At 43.8% G+C, this 15,401-nt stretch overlaps 1 protein-coding gene across 1 annotated transcript in view; it reads right to left on the bottom strand.

The window, feature by feature from the left end:
- The window catches only part of CYB5R1 (cytochrome b5 reductase 1), a 102,374-nt gene extending 87,200 nt beyond the window's left edge, over window positions 1-15,174 (bottom strand). Inside the window, exon 1 of the mRNA XM_073618010.1 lies at window positions 14,987-15,174. Within this exon, the coding sequence (XP_073474111.1) occupies window positions 14,987-15,001 (15 nt within the window). The 5' untranslated portion in view covers window positions 15,002-15,174. The remainder of the gene's footprint in view (window positions 1-14,986) is intronic.
- Window positions 15,175-15,401: the final 227 nt, after the last annotated feature.

Raw genomic sequence — 15,401 nt, 5'->3', positions numbered from 1 at the left:
TCCATGTGTTCACCTTTAGAGGCCAGCCACTCTCACCTGGCTACTTAAATAATCTCTCCTCAAAGCATGGCTCTACCCCAGCCCCTATCAGGGAACTCTAGATTAACCTGTGCACTGCAAGCCTGCCTTGCTGATCAACCTTTGTGTGTTTAGCTTCTGTGTGCATCTTGCTGTGTCTTCCACATCTGATTCCAGTTACTGATCTTGGCTTGTTCTCGACTATCCCTGTGTGCTTGTGTCCCTGACCTTTGGCGTGTTCTATGTTTATCCTTGTCTGCTAGTCGCCCCGACCTTTGGCTTATTCCCTTACTATCTCTGTCCTCCTGTAGCTTACTGTGGGCGTGAGCTGGGAGACCCTGGGGGTCGCGACCTGGAGCCAGTTGCAGCCCAGTCCATCCTCAGTACTAGAGGCTCTGGTGAACACCTGCTGGCTCTTAGACTCCGCACCCTGGGGAATCTTACGCTCTAGCCCCTGTGGGATCTGTGTTGGTGTTCCAGTGGACTTGCCTTCCTTAACCACCTAGTCTTACATCCGCAGCAGTCAGTCGTAGGGTCCACTACCTTTGCGGTGCACTCCTGACCCCAACAGTGTGCATCTGTCACCTGGCCTCAGGTGACCTGACAGAAGCCTCAGCAACACGTTGTCCAGCACCAGGAAATTGTAACCTCACAGGGTCTGGAAATGCATTGCACAAACCTTTCTTCAAGGCCTCCTGAAGATGTTTCATCCTCTGCGAAGGCAGGATGAGTTCTGCAACCTTACCCTTGTAATGTGGATCAAGAAGGGATGCCAGCCAGTAATGATTTCTTCTTTTTGATATCACAAATCCTAGGGTCCTTACGCTGCATGGCCTCCCTGATTCTGCAAAGCCTGCGAAAGTTTGCAGAGGCATTTGATTCTGAGTCCTCTGGGTCACTAAGGATCACATGATCAGTAACAACCTCCTCCCAGCAACGTACAACTCCTTGGGTTTCTGGGGACTGAAAACCATCCCTTGAAGACAGCTTCTGAGTGTTATCCTCCACGTCCATGCTGACACAATCCTCCTCCTTCTCCTCTTCTTCCTGTATGTTTGACGGGCCTGCAGGTATAATATCTGGATAAAGGGGGCCTTGAGAGGTAAGGAAGTCCTCCTCTTCCTCACACTGTTCTGCCTCAAGTGCCCTGTCCATTATTCCATGAAGCGTGTGCTCCAACAGGAAGACAAGAGGGACAGTATCACTGATGCATGCATTGTCGCTGCTCACCATCCTCGTGGTCTCATCAAATGGTGACAGGACAGTGCATGCATCCTTGATCATTAGCCACTGACTTGTCAAAAAGAAGCCAAGCTCCCCTGACCTTGTCCTGGTGCCATACTTACACAGGTACTCATTGATGGCCCTCTGCTGCGTGTACAGCCGCTGCAGCATTGGCAACATTGACTTCCACCTGGTGGACATGTCACAAATGAGGCGGTTGGTGGGACGGTTGCATTAGCTTTGAATGTCAGCCAGCTGAGCACTGGCATTGTATGACCGTTGGAAATGACCACAGACTTTTCTGCCCTGCCTAGGAGATCTTGTAAGCCTGGGTACCTGCTCAAGAACCGCTGCACCACCAAATTCAGGATGTGTGCCAAACATGGAACATGAGTCAAGTGTCCCCGTCGGAGGGCGAAGAGAAGGTTGATGCCATTGTCGCATACAACCAGTCCTGGCTGAAGCTGGTGTGGCGTCAACCACCTCTGAGCCTGCCCCTGCAGAGCTGACAGAATCTCTACCCCAGTGTGGCTCCTGTCCCCTAAGCAGTGGTTTAACCTTAAACTACATAGAGGGTTCTTTACTGTAGAGCGGCAAGGATGTGGAATTCCCTTGCACAGGCGGTGGTCTCAGTGGGGGGCATCAATAGTTTCAAGAAACTATTAGATAAGCACCTGAACGACAGCAACATATATACAATGTAATACTGACATATAATCACACACATAGGTTGGATTTGATGGACTTGTGTCTTTTTTCAACCTCACCTACTATGTAACTATGTAACTCATGCACTGCATAGCATCTTTTTGCCTGAGTTCTTGCGTAGCCCCTTGAGCGCTTACGGAGCACCGCTGGTTCAGAGAACAAATCTGCAGAAGAGGCCATAGAGGAAGAAGATGAGGAGGGGGTGGAGGAGAGAGCTGTGGCAGAATCACAGTTAGCATTTTGGAAGTGTGGTGGCAGAACAAGCTCCAACAATACTGAACCCTGTCCTGCATTATTCCCAGCTGCCAGCAGAGTTACCCAGTGCGCCGTGGAGGAAAGGTAACATCCCGGCCGATGCCTGCTGGACCATGAGTCTGCGGTAATATACACCTTACTGCTGACTGCCCTGTCCATCAAGACAAAAACATTGCCTTCCACATGCCGGTAGAGAGCTGGAATGGCCTTCCATGAAAAGAAATGGCGTTTTGGAACCTGCAACTGAGGTACAGCACATTCCACAAATTCACGAAAGGGGGCAGAGTCTACCAGCTGAAAAGGCAGTAGTTGCAGTGCTAGCAATTTGGCCAAGCTGGCATTCAGACAAGGAACAAAAAAGGTGGGACTTTAAATGAAACATGCACTCCAGGAGACAACACCGCCACCATGAATATGGCAGGTACCCAAAAATAGAGCAGAACCAAAGACGTTAAGTAGAAGCATCACATGACATCGATTGGCATAAAATGATTTAATAATATAAGATTGTAGAAAAGGTACACATTGTAACATGGTCCATATTGGTACTATAGACAACCTGTATCTAAGAGAGCCGAGTCTTACATCATACATAAAATGTATCATAAATACAAAAATAATTTTATATTGTAAACATTGTATATTGTAAACATTGTAGAAAGCAGTTTCATAGATAACAGGTCTCAATAACAATCCATTATATTCTTAGTTGGTAAAAAATATATCCAGTTTAAATGTAGAGTAGAAATAAAGATAAAAGCTGATGCAATTATAGACAACGGGGGGGCCAAGTAATGGCTCGTACTCCCATAATAGAACAACTTAATTGGTTCATGCCATAAATAATGTAGATAGCCAAATTCACTGAGGTGTGTTTCCATAGTAGGTGATTATAGTCATCGTTGATTGGTATGGTCCAATTAGTATGTATATAGTAGTAGGGTAATATGGTATAAACGTAGGGGCATCTATTGGCTCAACGCGTTTCGTGGCGAACGCCACTCTTCAGGAGCAAGTATGAGGTAGGTGTCTATGAGTATTAAAGAACATCCATATTAAAAAACATCTAAAATAATATTGTATATTTAATCTGTGTAAGTGTGGAGGAGGGGAGAAGAGAGAAGAAGCTGGGGGGTAGAGCCCGATTCAATAAGCTACTTACAGGTACTCCTATGAGGTTGGGCATAGGCGTGGAAGGCTGGGGGCCAACCGGCGGAACATCAGCTTGTTGGGAGCTGAGGTGGACTGGCCCAGAGCTCACAGGAGGAGGTCTGAATGCAAACAGCAACCCCCAAGGAGGAATCTTGGCATTCAGACTGTGAGCATGTGGATGGCTGGGACCGAATTTCTTTTTATGGTTTAGCAACTGGGGTAGGGAAATTTGCCTGCTAAAATTAGATGGTGGTGTACTGCTAGCAGATTGGCTGCAAGTACTTGGGACACCTATTGCTATACCTTCATTCCTCTCAGTGCAGGTTTTCGAGAGGACTGGAGTAGGGTTGGAGATCCCAGATGAGGAGCAAAGAGAATTCCCCTTTTTCTTTGATGTGGGTCTTTCAAGTGCTGTTGCCCACGGATATTGTAATTATGAATATATGTAATTTATTTTTAATTTATATTTAATTTATTTATATTTAATGAATATATTTAATTTAGCTTTTATCTATGTAGGGCAGAACATATTTTCTTCACAGAAATCTCTGGTAGACCAGACAAGTCGGGTGAATACTTTGTGTATACAAGCAAAGGGATCCAAACCTCATTGTTTTACACATACTCACTTCAAAGGATCCCATGCTGGGATATGCAATGAAAGGAGGCCAACCCATAATCAACATTTAACTTCCCGGGAAAATTCAAGTTAAAGTGGAGTTTCACTCACTTTGACAACTCTTCAGCATCCCTCACTAAACTGTGCACTGTAAACGAATTGGATATTTTAAATTTTTTTTCTCAGCACCTACTGTATATCTGCTGTATTCATTTTTCACTTCCTCTTCCCTGGCCGTGGCCCATGGCATCATTTCCTGTTTGCAATGCCTTCTGGGAAGGGGCGGCAACTTCCTCTGACACTGCCGTTGCTATGGAAACCTAACCTGAAACCTATTACACTGCTTGTGCTGCACTGAGCATGTGCGAGATCTGCAAGGATGAGATCCAAGAAGAAATACAGTCTGGCTTCAGATGCCCACACTTAAGATGGCCACAGCCTGCTGTAAGTTTATAAAATGACAAACTACTGCTATAAACTAATAAAACAGACCTTAGTTTACAGACTAACTTTACTAGAATACAATAAGCTTGTGTATTATAGGGGTACTTTTATTTAAAAAGTATAATTTCGGCCGGAAAACCAATTTAAGCTCCTGCTCAGAGTAGTCATAAGGATTTCCATTAAAGGGGGCTGACTTATGCAAAGTATAGGGATTGGAAATGTAGCCAGTCCTTAACCAGGAATAGGGAAGCTCACCAATCAGAGCCACGCTATGCCAACCAATGAGGCATCAGCATGTAATGATATATACTAGATGGGAGGGAAACACACACTTTTATGGGAGAGAAACCATCAGAATGGAACCTTGGTGCAAAGGGTAATTATGGGAAAGGTCTGCATTTTTCTTGTAACTAAATATGTTTGCAGATTAATGTTTTCAGGAATATACTCTGTATTCCTTCATGTAATTCTCTTATTTTAACCTAATGTTTTCTTCCTTGGTAGACTATAGAAAGATGGTTGTGTATTAGATAGACTTTCAACTACTCACCAATAAATGTTGTTATTGTGTTAAAGCTTTCACTCATGGTCAAAAAACTCTCATTTAACCCGAATCATATCTGAGAGATATTAAATCTCAAATATAGTATACGGGAAAAAGACTGTATGGGGGTCGTCATATGTCTGGTCAAGTATGTGGTGCCCAAGCAGCTGCTGTTGTGGCCACGCTTGATCCGCTTCATACACAAGTTGCAAACAGCAATGGTGCGATCTGCTGCATGCGTGTCCAAAAAAGGCCCACACCAAGGAACGTTTCAAAATCAGCGGGGAGTCAGCAGCATCCTGCACCTGCGGATCTCTGCGGTGTGATGCAGTAGGGTGGCTGCCCTTAAGCTGCCCCCTAGAGGACATCCTGCCTCATTGAAGTTGTGCCTCCTCCTCTATTATATCAGGCACCCAAGTAGAGTCAGTGACCTCATCATCCCCTCCCTCCTCGTCACTGGAGCAAACTTGGCACTATGCTGCAGCTGGGGGAACATGACTGCCAGTTTCTTGTCCTTCTTGGGCACCCCCTCTCTCTAGGCTCACGTTACTCCCTTCATCAACCTGGGAACCAACATCGGTGACTTCAAATCACTTCATATCCTCCAGCAGCATGTACCCGACACTGTGGTCAAATAGTTCGGGGGACTCCTCCGTGCATGATGGTTGGGCTACGGAAGGAGTGACTGTGGACAAGGAGCCGGTGGAATAGGTCGCTTTGGCAGCTGCATAGGAAGGAAAACTACTCTGAGCCTGGGTGACAGAGGATGAGGAGGATGAGGAGGATGAGGACGGCTTTGTTATCCACTCCACTAGCTCTTCTGCATGTTGTGGCTCAATAACATGGCCAGCAGCAGAAAAAAGGACAAGTGTGCCCCACGGCTACCGGCAGAGGATGCACCATGTCCATGACCAGCACTGTTGACTGTAGACACAGAGCTTGCTTGCCCTCTTTTAGTGGCCTGTGAGCGTTTGCCTCTCCTTGGTGGCCTTCTGGACATGATGTACATTTTGTTTTTCAACACCGCACTACACTGTATTGTGTACTGTGTACACCACCAGAAAAGTAGTAGCAACTTCACTACGGCTGCACTGTATTGTAATTACAATTTTTGATCTAATATTTCACAGCAGGGCCCATTTCTTTGCTCAACAAGAGTATCTGCGAAGCTTTACAGTGTTGTGCCACCACCACCATCGCCTAAGGCCCAATATTTCTGCCCCTGTTTAACAGGGGCATGTAATTACAATTCTTGATATAATATTTCGAAGCAGGACCCGTTCCAGCGCCCACCAAGAGTTACTGTGAGGGCTTACAGTGTTCTCGTACCACCAACACCTAAGGCCCAATTTTCTACAGAGTGTATAGGGCAGGCCGTATAGTATATACAGGCGGTCCCCTATTTTCAAACATCCGACTTATAAACGACTCCTACTTACAAACTGAGGGAGAAAACAGGATGTGAGAGGAAATCTACCCCTAGGAAGGGAAATTCTCTCCTGTAAGAGTTAATATGGGAAAAAGGTGTCTCCACTGATGCTTTATCACCAATCCTTGTTTCCCTAATAATCCAAAATTTTCAAAACCCAATTGTCATTGGGATAGAAAGTGAGGTGAAATCTTCTGAACAGGGGCACAGACAGCAAAAAAAGTTACAGGGGTGATAACCCTGCCCTATATTATCCAAAAAGCTTAAAAATAGATTTTTGGGCTGGAGCTACACTTAAAAAATGTACCTGTTCCAAATTACAAACAGATTCAACTTAACAACAAACCTACAGTCCCTATCTTGTTTGTAATCCGGGGACCGCCTGTATACTGCTATTCAGAGTATATAGGACCTGGTGGCCCTAAGCCTTTTTTTTTTATTTGGGTGCGGGGTTCCCCTTAATATCCATACCAGACCCAAAGGGCCTGGTAATGGGCTGGGGGGGGGCAACATTACATTACAGCCACAAGCAGTTTTCAATGACTTTTTTTCCTTTAGAAATGTCATTTTGTGCAGAGACTGTTCTAAACATGGGAAAAATGCGCCACTTTACAGGCATACTATAGACAACCCCCAGGCATGATATTGAAAGGAATATTATACTTTTATTGTTTCACTTTAAGCATTATTAAAATCACTGCTCCCAAAAAAACGGCTGTTTTTAAAACTTTTTTTTGCATTGATACATGTCCCCTGGGGCAGGACCCAGTCCCCAAACACTTTTTATGACAATAACTTGCATATTAGCCTTTAAAATTAGCACTTTTGATTTTTTACGTTCGAGTCCCATAGACTTTAATGGGGTTCACTTGTTCGCACAAATTTTTGGTCTGTTCGCATGTTCTGCCATGAACCGAACCGGGGGGGTGTACTCATCCCTACAACGTAGTATTATGCGTGAAGGTGAAGAATTGGAGAACATGCCATTGGTATGTTGGCGATTAAATATGTCGACACACGTCCCCCCGTACTCGTCCCTTGGTTAGGGGCGGGGGGCCTTGTAAAGCCATCAATCTTATTTCAAATGTTGGTGGTGGTGCTGGATGGTGACCACCTTGGATCAGCCTTATTCGTTTCCATGTTATGGATGGGCCACTTGCACCATGAAAACACATGATGCTGTGCAACGCAGTTAAATAGAGGAATCTGGGAAATCCTGGATTTCATGATACAATAAACCAAACCAAAGACCATTCCCGCATTGCATCTGCAGCCCTCCATCTCTTAATACCAACTGCCCCTGTACTCCCCTTCTCTCATAGTGGACACATCACCCTTTCTCTTCACCCACCATGCTTGCACCCCCTTCTCTCATCACTGACCACTGATCATGCTTGCACGCCCCTTCCTTCACCTACCACCAGGTCAAACCCATCTTTTCTCAACACCTTCCACAACTGCAGCTATATTTCTCTCACTACCTACTGTGCCTGCAGCCCCCTTGCTCTCAGCATCCACTGCACCTGCAGATATATTTTTCTCACCACCCACTGTGCGTGCAGCCCCCTCCTCAATGCAGTTTTCCAGTAGTGTTATGATACAAACTTACAGAACAAAGGATGCCAGAGGAGCACTTCTCTTGGAAGGGTTGTGGTGTTACTGCATTACACTGTAATCTCCGAAATACCCACCCGCACATATCCATCTGCCAGTCAGAAACTGTTCTGAAAAGCTGAGATCCCCTAATAGGAAATCTATTTTTCCCTCCTTAACAGGTACCTTTCTCTAATGCTACTGTTCCTCTCTCCCTATCTAGTAGGAGCTCTGTCTCTATCTTACTCCCACACCGTGGGCACACCAATGTGTCAATATGGCCCCCAAATCTTGTAGAATTTTGTCATCCATTAAGCTATGCTGTCTTCTCTAAGATGACTGCCTGGAGCCAAAAGAAGGGGAAAAATTAGTCCTCAATGGTCTCCTGCCACCATGAAGAAACAGCACAGTGCCACCTTCAATTTGATAGCTATACTGCAGCCCAACACCTGCCTACATAACCACTCAGTGCTTACACCCCCTTCTCAAAGCACCAACCACATCTGCATCCCTCTTTTCTCAGCACCCATTGCACAAGTTTCTCCCTTTCCCTTGGCACTCATTATGGGGATTTACTGAAACTGGAGCAGACAGAATCTGAAGCAGATAGAAGCTGATTGTGCATAGCAACCAATCAGCTTCTAACTTTGACTTGTTCATTTAAGCTTTGAAAATTAAAGATAGAAGCTGATTGATTGTCATACACGGCTGCTCCAGTCTTAATAGATTCTCCTCAGTGTGCCTAAACCCCTTCTGACAATTGCACCAGTGTGTGCTTTTCACTGCCCTCACTCCATGCCTGCGCAAACCCCTACCACTAAACTGCATTTCTATGCCCTCACCCATTCCTGCTTTCACTACTCACCTTCTTTTCACTGTGCTCTTTACTGCTCACCAATAGGGATGGGCTTTATGATCATGTTCGACTCGAACATTGGCTGTTCACCCGTTCGCGGAATAACGAACAATTTGGGGTGTTCGTGGCAAATTCGAAAGCCGCGGAACACCCTTTAAAAGTCTATGGGAGAAATCAAAAGTGCTAATTTTAAAGGCTAATATGCAAGTTATTGTCACAAAAAGTATTTGGGGACCTGGGTCCTGCCCCAGGGGACATGTATCAATGCAAAAAAAAGTTTTAAAAATGGCCGTTTTTTTGGGAGCAGTGATTTTAATAATGCCTAAAGTGAAAAAATAAAGTTAAATATTCCTTTAAATTTCGTACCTGGGGGGTTTCTATAGTATGCCTGTAAAGTGGCGCATGTTTCCCGTGTTTACAACAGTCTGAAAGCAAAATTACATTTCTAAAGGAAAAAAAAATCATTTAAAAGTACTTGCGGCTATGAGTGAATTGTCGGGTCTCTGCAGTACACATAAAAGTAATTGAAAAAAACGGCATGGGATTCCCCACAGTCCATTACCAGGCCCTTTGGGTCTGGTATGAATATTAAGGGGAACCCCGAACCAAAATTTAAAAAAAAAATGCGTGGGGGTTCCCCCAAATTCCATACCAGGCCCTGCAAGTCTGGTATGGATATTAAGGGGAACCCCGCGCCACAATTAAAAAAGAAATGGCGTGGGCGTCCCCTCAAAAATCCATACCAGACCCTTATCTGAGCATGCAACCTGGCAGGCTGCATGAAAAGAGGAGGGGGACGCACCAGGCCACATGCCCTCAACATGGGGAGGGTGCTTTGGGGTAGCCCCCCAAAGCACCTTGTCCCCATGTTGATGGGGATAAGGGCCTCATCCCCACAACCCTTGCCCGGTGGTTGTGGGAGTCTGCGGGCAGGGAGCTTATTGGAATCTGGAAGCCCCCTTTAACAAGGGGACCCCCAGATCCTGCCCTCCTGTGTGAGTTGGTAATGGGGTACAAATGTACCCCTACAATTTCACAAAAAAGTGTCAAAAATGTAAAAAAAAACAATAGCCGTTTTTTGACAATTCCTTTATGTCTTCTTTCCCCGCTTCTTCTTCCATCTTCTTCTGGTCTTCCTTTGGTTTTCTTCTTCTTCCTCCATCTTGTTCTTCCCCCGGTTCTTCCTCTATCTTCTTCTGCTTCATCCTCCAGTCTTCTCCTCCGGCACCTTCCTCCGGTCTTCTCCTCCATCATCTTCCTCTGGCTTCTTCTTCCCCGCTTCGTCCTCCGGACGATCCGCCTTAATGGGAATCTCCCGTTGTGTGACGCTTCTAGGGGTACATTTGTACCCCATTACCAACTCACACAGGGGGGGCAGGATCTGGGGGTCCCCTTGTCAAAAGAAGATGGAAGAAGAAGCGGGGAAAGAAGAAGACATTAATAAAGGTATTGTCAAGAACCGGCTATTGTCTTTTTTAACATTTTTGACACTTTTTTTGTGAAATGGTAGGGGTATATTTGTACCCCATTACCAATTCACACGGAGGGGGTGGGATCTGACCTTGCCTGGTTGTTGTGGGGATGAGGCCCTTGTCCCCATCAACATGGGGACAAGGTGATTTGGGGGGCTACCCCAAAGCACCCTCCCCATGTTGAGGGCATGTGGCATGGTACAGTTCAGCAGGAGGGGCGCTCTCTCGTCCCTCCCTCTTTTCCTGCAGCCTGCCAGTTTGCGTGCTCAGATAAGGGTTTGGTATGGATTTTTGGGGAACCCCCACGCCATTTTTTTTTTAAATTTTGGTTCGGGGTTCCCCTTAATATTCATACCAGACCCAAAGGGCCTGGTAATGGACTGTGGGGGAATCCCATGCTGTTTTTTTCAATTACTTTTATGTGTATTGCCGGGACCGACAATTCATATAGCCGCGAGTACTTTTAAATGACTTTTTTTCCTTTAGAAATGTCATTTTGCTCTCGGACTGTTCTAAATACGGGAAACATGCCCTACTTTACAGGCATACTATAGACACCCCCCAGGTATGAAATTTAAAGGAATATTTAACTTTTATTGTTTCACTTTAAGCATTATTAAAATCACTGCTCCCAAAAAAAACGGCCGTTTTTAAAACTTTTTTTTACATTGATACATGTCCCCTGGGGCAGGACCCAGGTCCCCAAACACTTTTTATGACAACACCATGCATATAAGCCTTTATAATTAGCACTTTTGATTTCTCCCATAGACAACTCATTATAGCCACGAGTACTTTTAAATGACTTTTTTTCCTTAAGAAATGTAATTTTGCTCTCGTACTGTTCTAAACACGGGAAACATGCGCTACTTTACAGGCATACTATAGACACCTCCCAGGTATGAAATTTAAAGGAATATTTAACTTTTATTGTTTCACTTTAAGAGTTATTAAAATCACTGCTCCCAAAAAAAACGGCCATTTTTAAAACTTTTTTTTGCATTGATACAGGTCCCCTGGGGCAGGACCCAGGTCCCCAAACACTTTTTATGACAACACCATGCATATAAGCCTTTATAATTAGCACTTTTGATTTCTCTCATAGACAACTCATTATAGCCGCGAGTACTTTTAAATGACTTTTTTTCCTTTAGAAATGTAATTTTGCTCTCGGATTGTTCTAAACATGGGAAACATGCGCTACTTTACAGGCATACTATAGACACCCCCCAGGTATGAAATGTAAAGGAATATTTCACTTTTATTGTTTCACTTTAAGCATTATTAAAATCACTGCTCCAGAAAAAACAGCCGTTTTTAAAACTTTTTTTTGCATCGATACATGTCCCCTGGGGCAAGACCCAGGTCCCCGAACACTTTTTATGACAATACCATGCATATAAGCCTTTAAAATTAGCACTTTTGATTATTCATGTTCGTGTCCCATAGACTTTAACGGTGTTCGCGTGTTCCAACACATTTTTTGCCAGTTGGCATGTTCTCATCCCTACTAACCAATGCACCTTTACTACCACTATCTTGCCCATCTACCATTTCATGTCTGCAGAAAGAGCCCTCCTGCCTTCTAGCAGTGCACCTGCAAGCTTGCAAGCCCTCCCTTCTCATTATGACAGCTGCACTACCCTTTCACCTATTGTATCTGTACCCTCTCACTCACCATGCCTGTGTACACCTCCCCCTCACTTTCACTTTATGACTATTGCCCCCCCCCCCAGTTGTTATCCTGTGCCTGCTGTCTACCCGCCCCTCCTTTGCATCCAATTCCCCTGAAGCTAATCACCCCAGCTCTCATAACTCAGACCACCCCAACCTTGCGATTCTGTAACAGTCACACTTTTGCTAGTAAAATTTACAATGAAAAACCGAAAACTAGGGCCAAACACATATTGACTAAAAAAGAGAAGCATGTACTGTAAATTATTAGTTTAATCTTGGTGTCCTTTATGTGTTTCTTCCAGATCTGTGCAGCGTCAAGGGCATTGCTAGGATTGTAAAAAACAAGATGCACCTTTGGGCACTCCAAATAAAGCAATAATGCACCATGGAAAGCAGTGGGTGTGGCTAAAGTGCATTAACAGTGTGCAGGGGTCAGTTGTATGCAACACACTACTTACAGGAGTCCCCTCAGCCCACAAAAAATTCAGCACTAATCTGCACACTCACCCCCAAGCACAAATTCATTTTGCAAGCCAAATTCTATCCAACCAAAAATGCAACCTCCCCATCACAAATCCTTCTCCCCCAAATATCTCCTGCACCATGGATCTTTGCCCCCAACCCCCCCCCCCCCAGTACAAATCCTCTGCCATCCAAATATCTCCTCAGAGCACAAATCTTTGCCTCACTCAAATCTCCCCTCTTAGCACAAATCCCTTCCCCATGCAAATCCCCCCTCCCAGAAGAAATGTTTTCATTCCAAAATCCTCCCTCTCAGAACAAATCCTCTCCCATCCAAAATCTCATATACCAGCAGAAATATTCTCCCACAAAAATGCCCCCGCCCAGCACAAATCCCCCCAACATGAATTCCCCCTTCCTGATTTTCTCTCCCAGCATAAATGCTCTCTCTCAAAGCACCGATTTGTGTTATCTTTCCCCTTCCAGGTCATTATGTGCCCAGTACAATCACTCCTCCCTCCCAGATGGCCAGGGGATGCTCTTCCTCCCAGGTGCCACCTACTGTTGTGTCATGTGACACATCAGAGCCCAGGAGGAGCCTAGGGGCATCTTCCTTTAGCCTTAGTGTAAATAGCTGTGACATGCAGCTGGTTGGGAGAGATGCTGGCTGCTGCAGTGGCTGATGACCAAGACCATCCTATAGTGGATGCAGGGCATGTGCCCTGGGTGCCCAGTGCCAACACTGCTCCTGGCAGGATTCCAGCATAAAATAACTTCTGCACTTTGCCTCTTTCCAGGAGTTTCTTGTATTAAAGGGTGGTCTCTGGTGCTCTCTCCCCTTGGGTACAGTGACTTGTCTTATATATGCCCCCTTGTAGTTCTCTGTAGGCACCTTGTAATTGATAGACCTGTTGGGTCACACCCAATGCTCTGCTGTCTGCACAGGGTATGTGAGGAACAGTGATGGTGTCACTGCTAATTTTAAAACATCTGGGTCTGCAAATGTATTTACTGCCCATAACATGGATTTAGATTAAAGTTTTTGGGCCTGAAGTTCCAAATCAACAAGTTATTTTCTTATTTTGAAAATAAAAACCAACCATATACATTTACAAAAAAATAGAATAATCATATTTTTTAGTTCACTACATGAAAGATAGGCTTTTCTGTTATAATCTTGTATCTTCTTTCTAAATCCTGGACGGCTTTTAACTAGTACATAGTTGGGCTGGTTTCTAAGCTCCGCCCACTTTAATAATGAGTTACAATATATAAATTAATGGCAAAAGCATGAGCAAAAATAAACAGATTTGACCCAAGATAGTAGACTAAAACTGCCCAAACACCCTAGATCAGAGCCTAATTGTATAGCCATCATACAGTATAACTGTAATGCCGCGTACACACGGTCGGAATTTCCGACAACAAATGTTCGATGTGAGCTTGTTGTCGGAAATTCCGACCGTGTGTAGGCTCCATCGGACATTTGTTGTCAGAATTTCCAACAAGAAAAATTTGAGAGCTGGATCTCAAATTTTCCGACAACAAAATCCATTGTCATAAATTCTGATCGTGTGTACACAATTCCGAAGCACAAAATTCTATGCATGCTCAGAATCAAGCAGAAGAGCCACACTGGCTATTGAACTTCATTTTCTCGGCTTGTCGTACGTGTTGTACGTCACTGTGTTCTTGGCGATCGGAATTTCCGACAACATTTGTGCGACCGTGTGTATACAAGTTTCAGCCAACATCCGTCGGAAATAAATCCAGGATTTTGTTGTCAGAATGTCCGATCGTCTGTATGCGGCATAAATCTGATGGAAATTGCAGGAACAAAACAAAACAAGTAAAGCTACCTTTAGGACAAAGTCACAGGGTAACTTTTCGCATCAGACCACTTTATCACCACTGCATGCAAAAGGATACACATTCATCCTACCGGATGAAGTCTTCTCCTAAAAGATGATTTATGGAGCAGTAAGGAGATCAAATTAGTTTTCTTGACTTTTACAATTACATAATAGTTTTTAAAACCTGGCTGTATATCTATGGAAAGAGGTAGTGAAGGGGAGAGACTACATGCACTAGTTAAGACCATTGATTTATTTTAATTTTTTTATACAATACAACAAATCAGCCTTACAAAACATTAATTGCTCATCAGATATGGAAATCTAGTACAAGGTGCAAAGACAAAAACAGTTTTGCTATTGGAAGATGTATACAGTAAATAAAGGAAGCTGCCAGTCTGCTGTATGCTTGTGTAAATTGAGGGAATAAATAAAAAAATGCAGAATTCTACTTGAGATTAGGTATATTAAATATATATATATATATATATATATATATATATATATATATATATATATATATATATACATACATATATACATAAAAATATATATATTACACATACAGGTTACTGATGTATTGATTGTTACTGATGTAACAAATGCAATAGTCACAGCAGGTAGCACAACTATGTTTATATTGCAAACATGACTTAAACATGCAGAAAAAAATCACTTACCTGCAGAAATTCCATGTTATAACAGGAATATGTTTCCACTTGTTTTTTAGTATTTGTATTTAACAAATGATGTCAGATAGTTGTGACTGTTGCGGACCAGTGCTTTTCAGTGCTTCCTGAGCAGCAATATAAGCAGGATGTAGCAGTGTTTTAGAGAGAAGATATAATGAAAGCCTAAACTGATTGGCACTGTGCATGGTTGCCTGTGAGACTTAAAGCCCCTCCTTAGACAGCCCAATACTTTGCTTATTTATTGTACAAAACATACACTTTTCCGGTTTTGTACCTCAGGCTTAGCAAAGCTGCACTACAAACCCAGAGACTGTAGAGAAAAGCAAGAATGAATGAAGTAAGCCTAAATGAATAGATTTGTAGGATATCATTATTTATTATTCGTGTAGCTTAATGGCAAACA

The sequence above is a fragment of the Aquarana catesbeiana genome, linkage group LG02 (genome assembly GCF_042186555.1).
Source record: "Aquarana catesbeiana isolate 2022-GZ linkage group LG02, ASM4218655v1, whole genome shotgun sequence".
In the NCBI taxonomy this organism is placed as follows: domain Eukaryota; kingdom Metazoa; phylum Chordata; class Amphibia; order Anura; family Ranidae; genus Aquarana; species Aquarana catesbeiana.
This window is presented reverse-complemented; position numbering and strand designations above follow the sequence as displayed.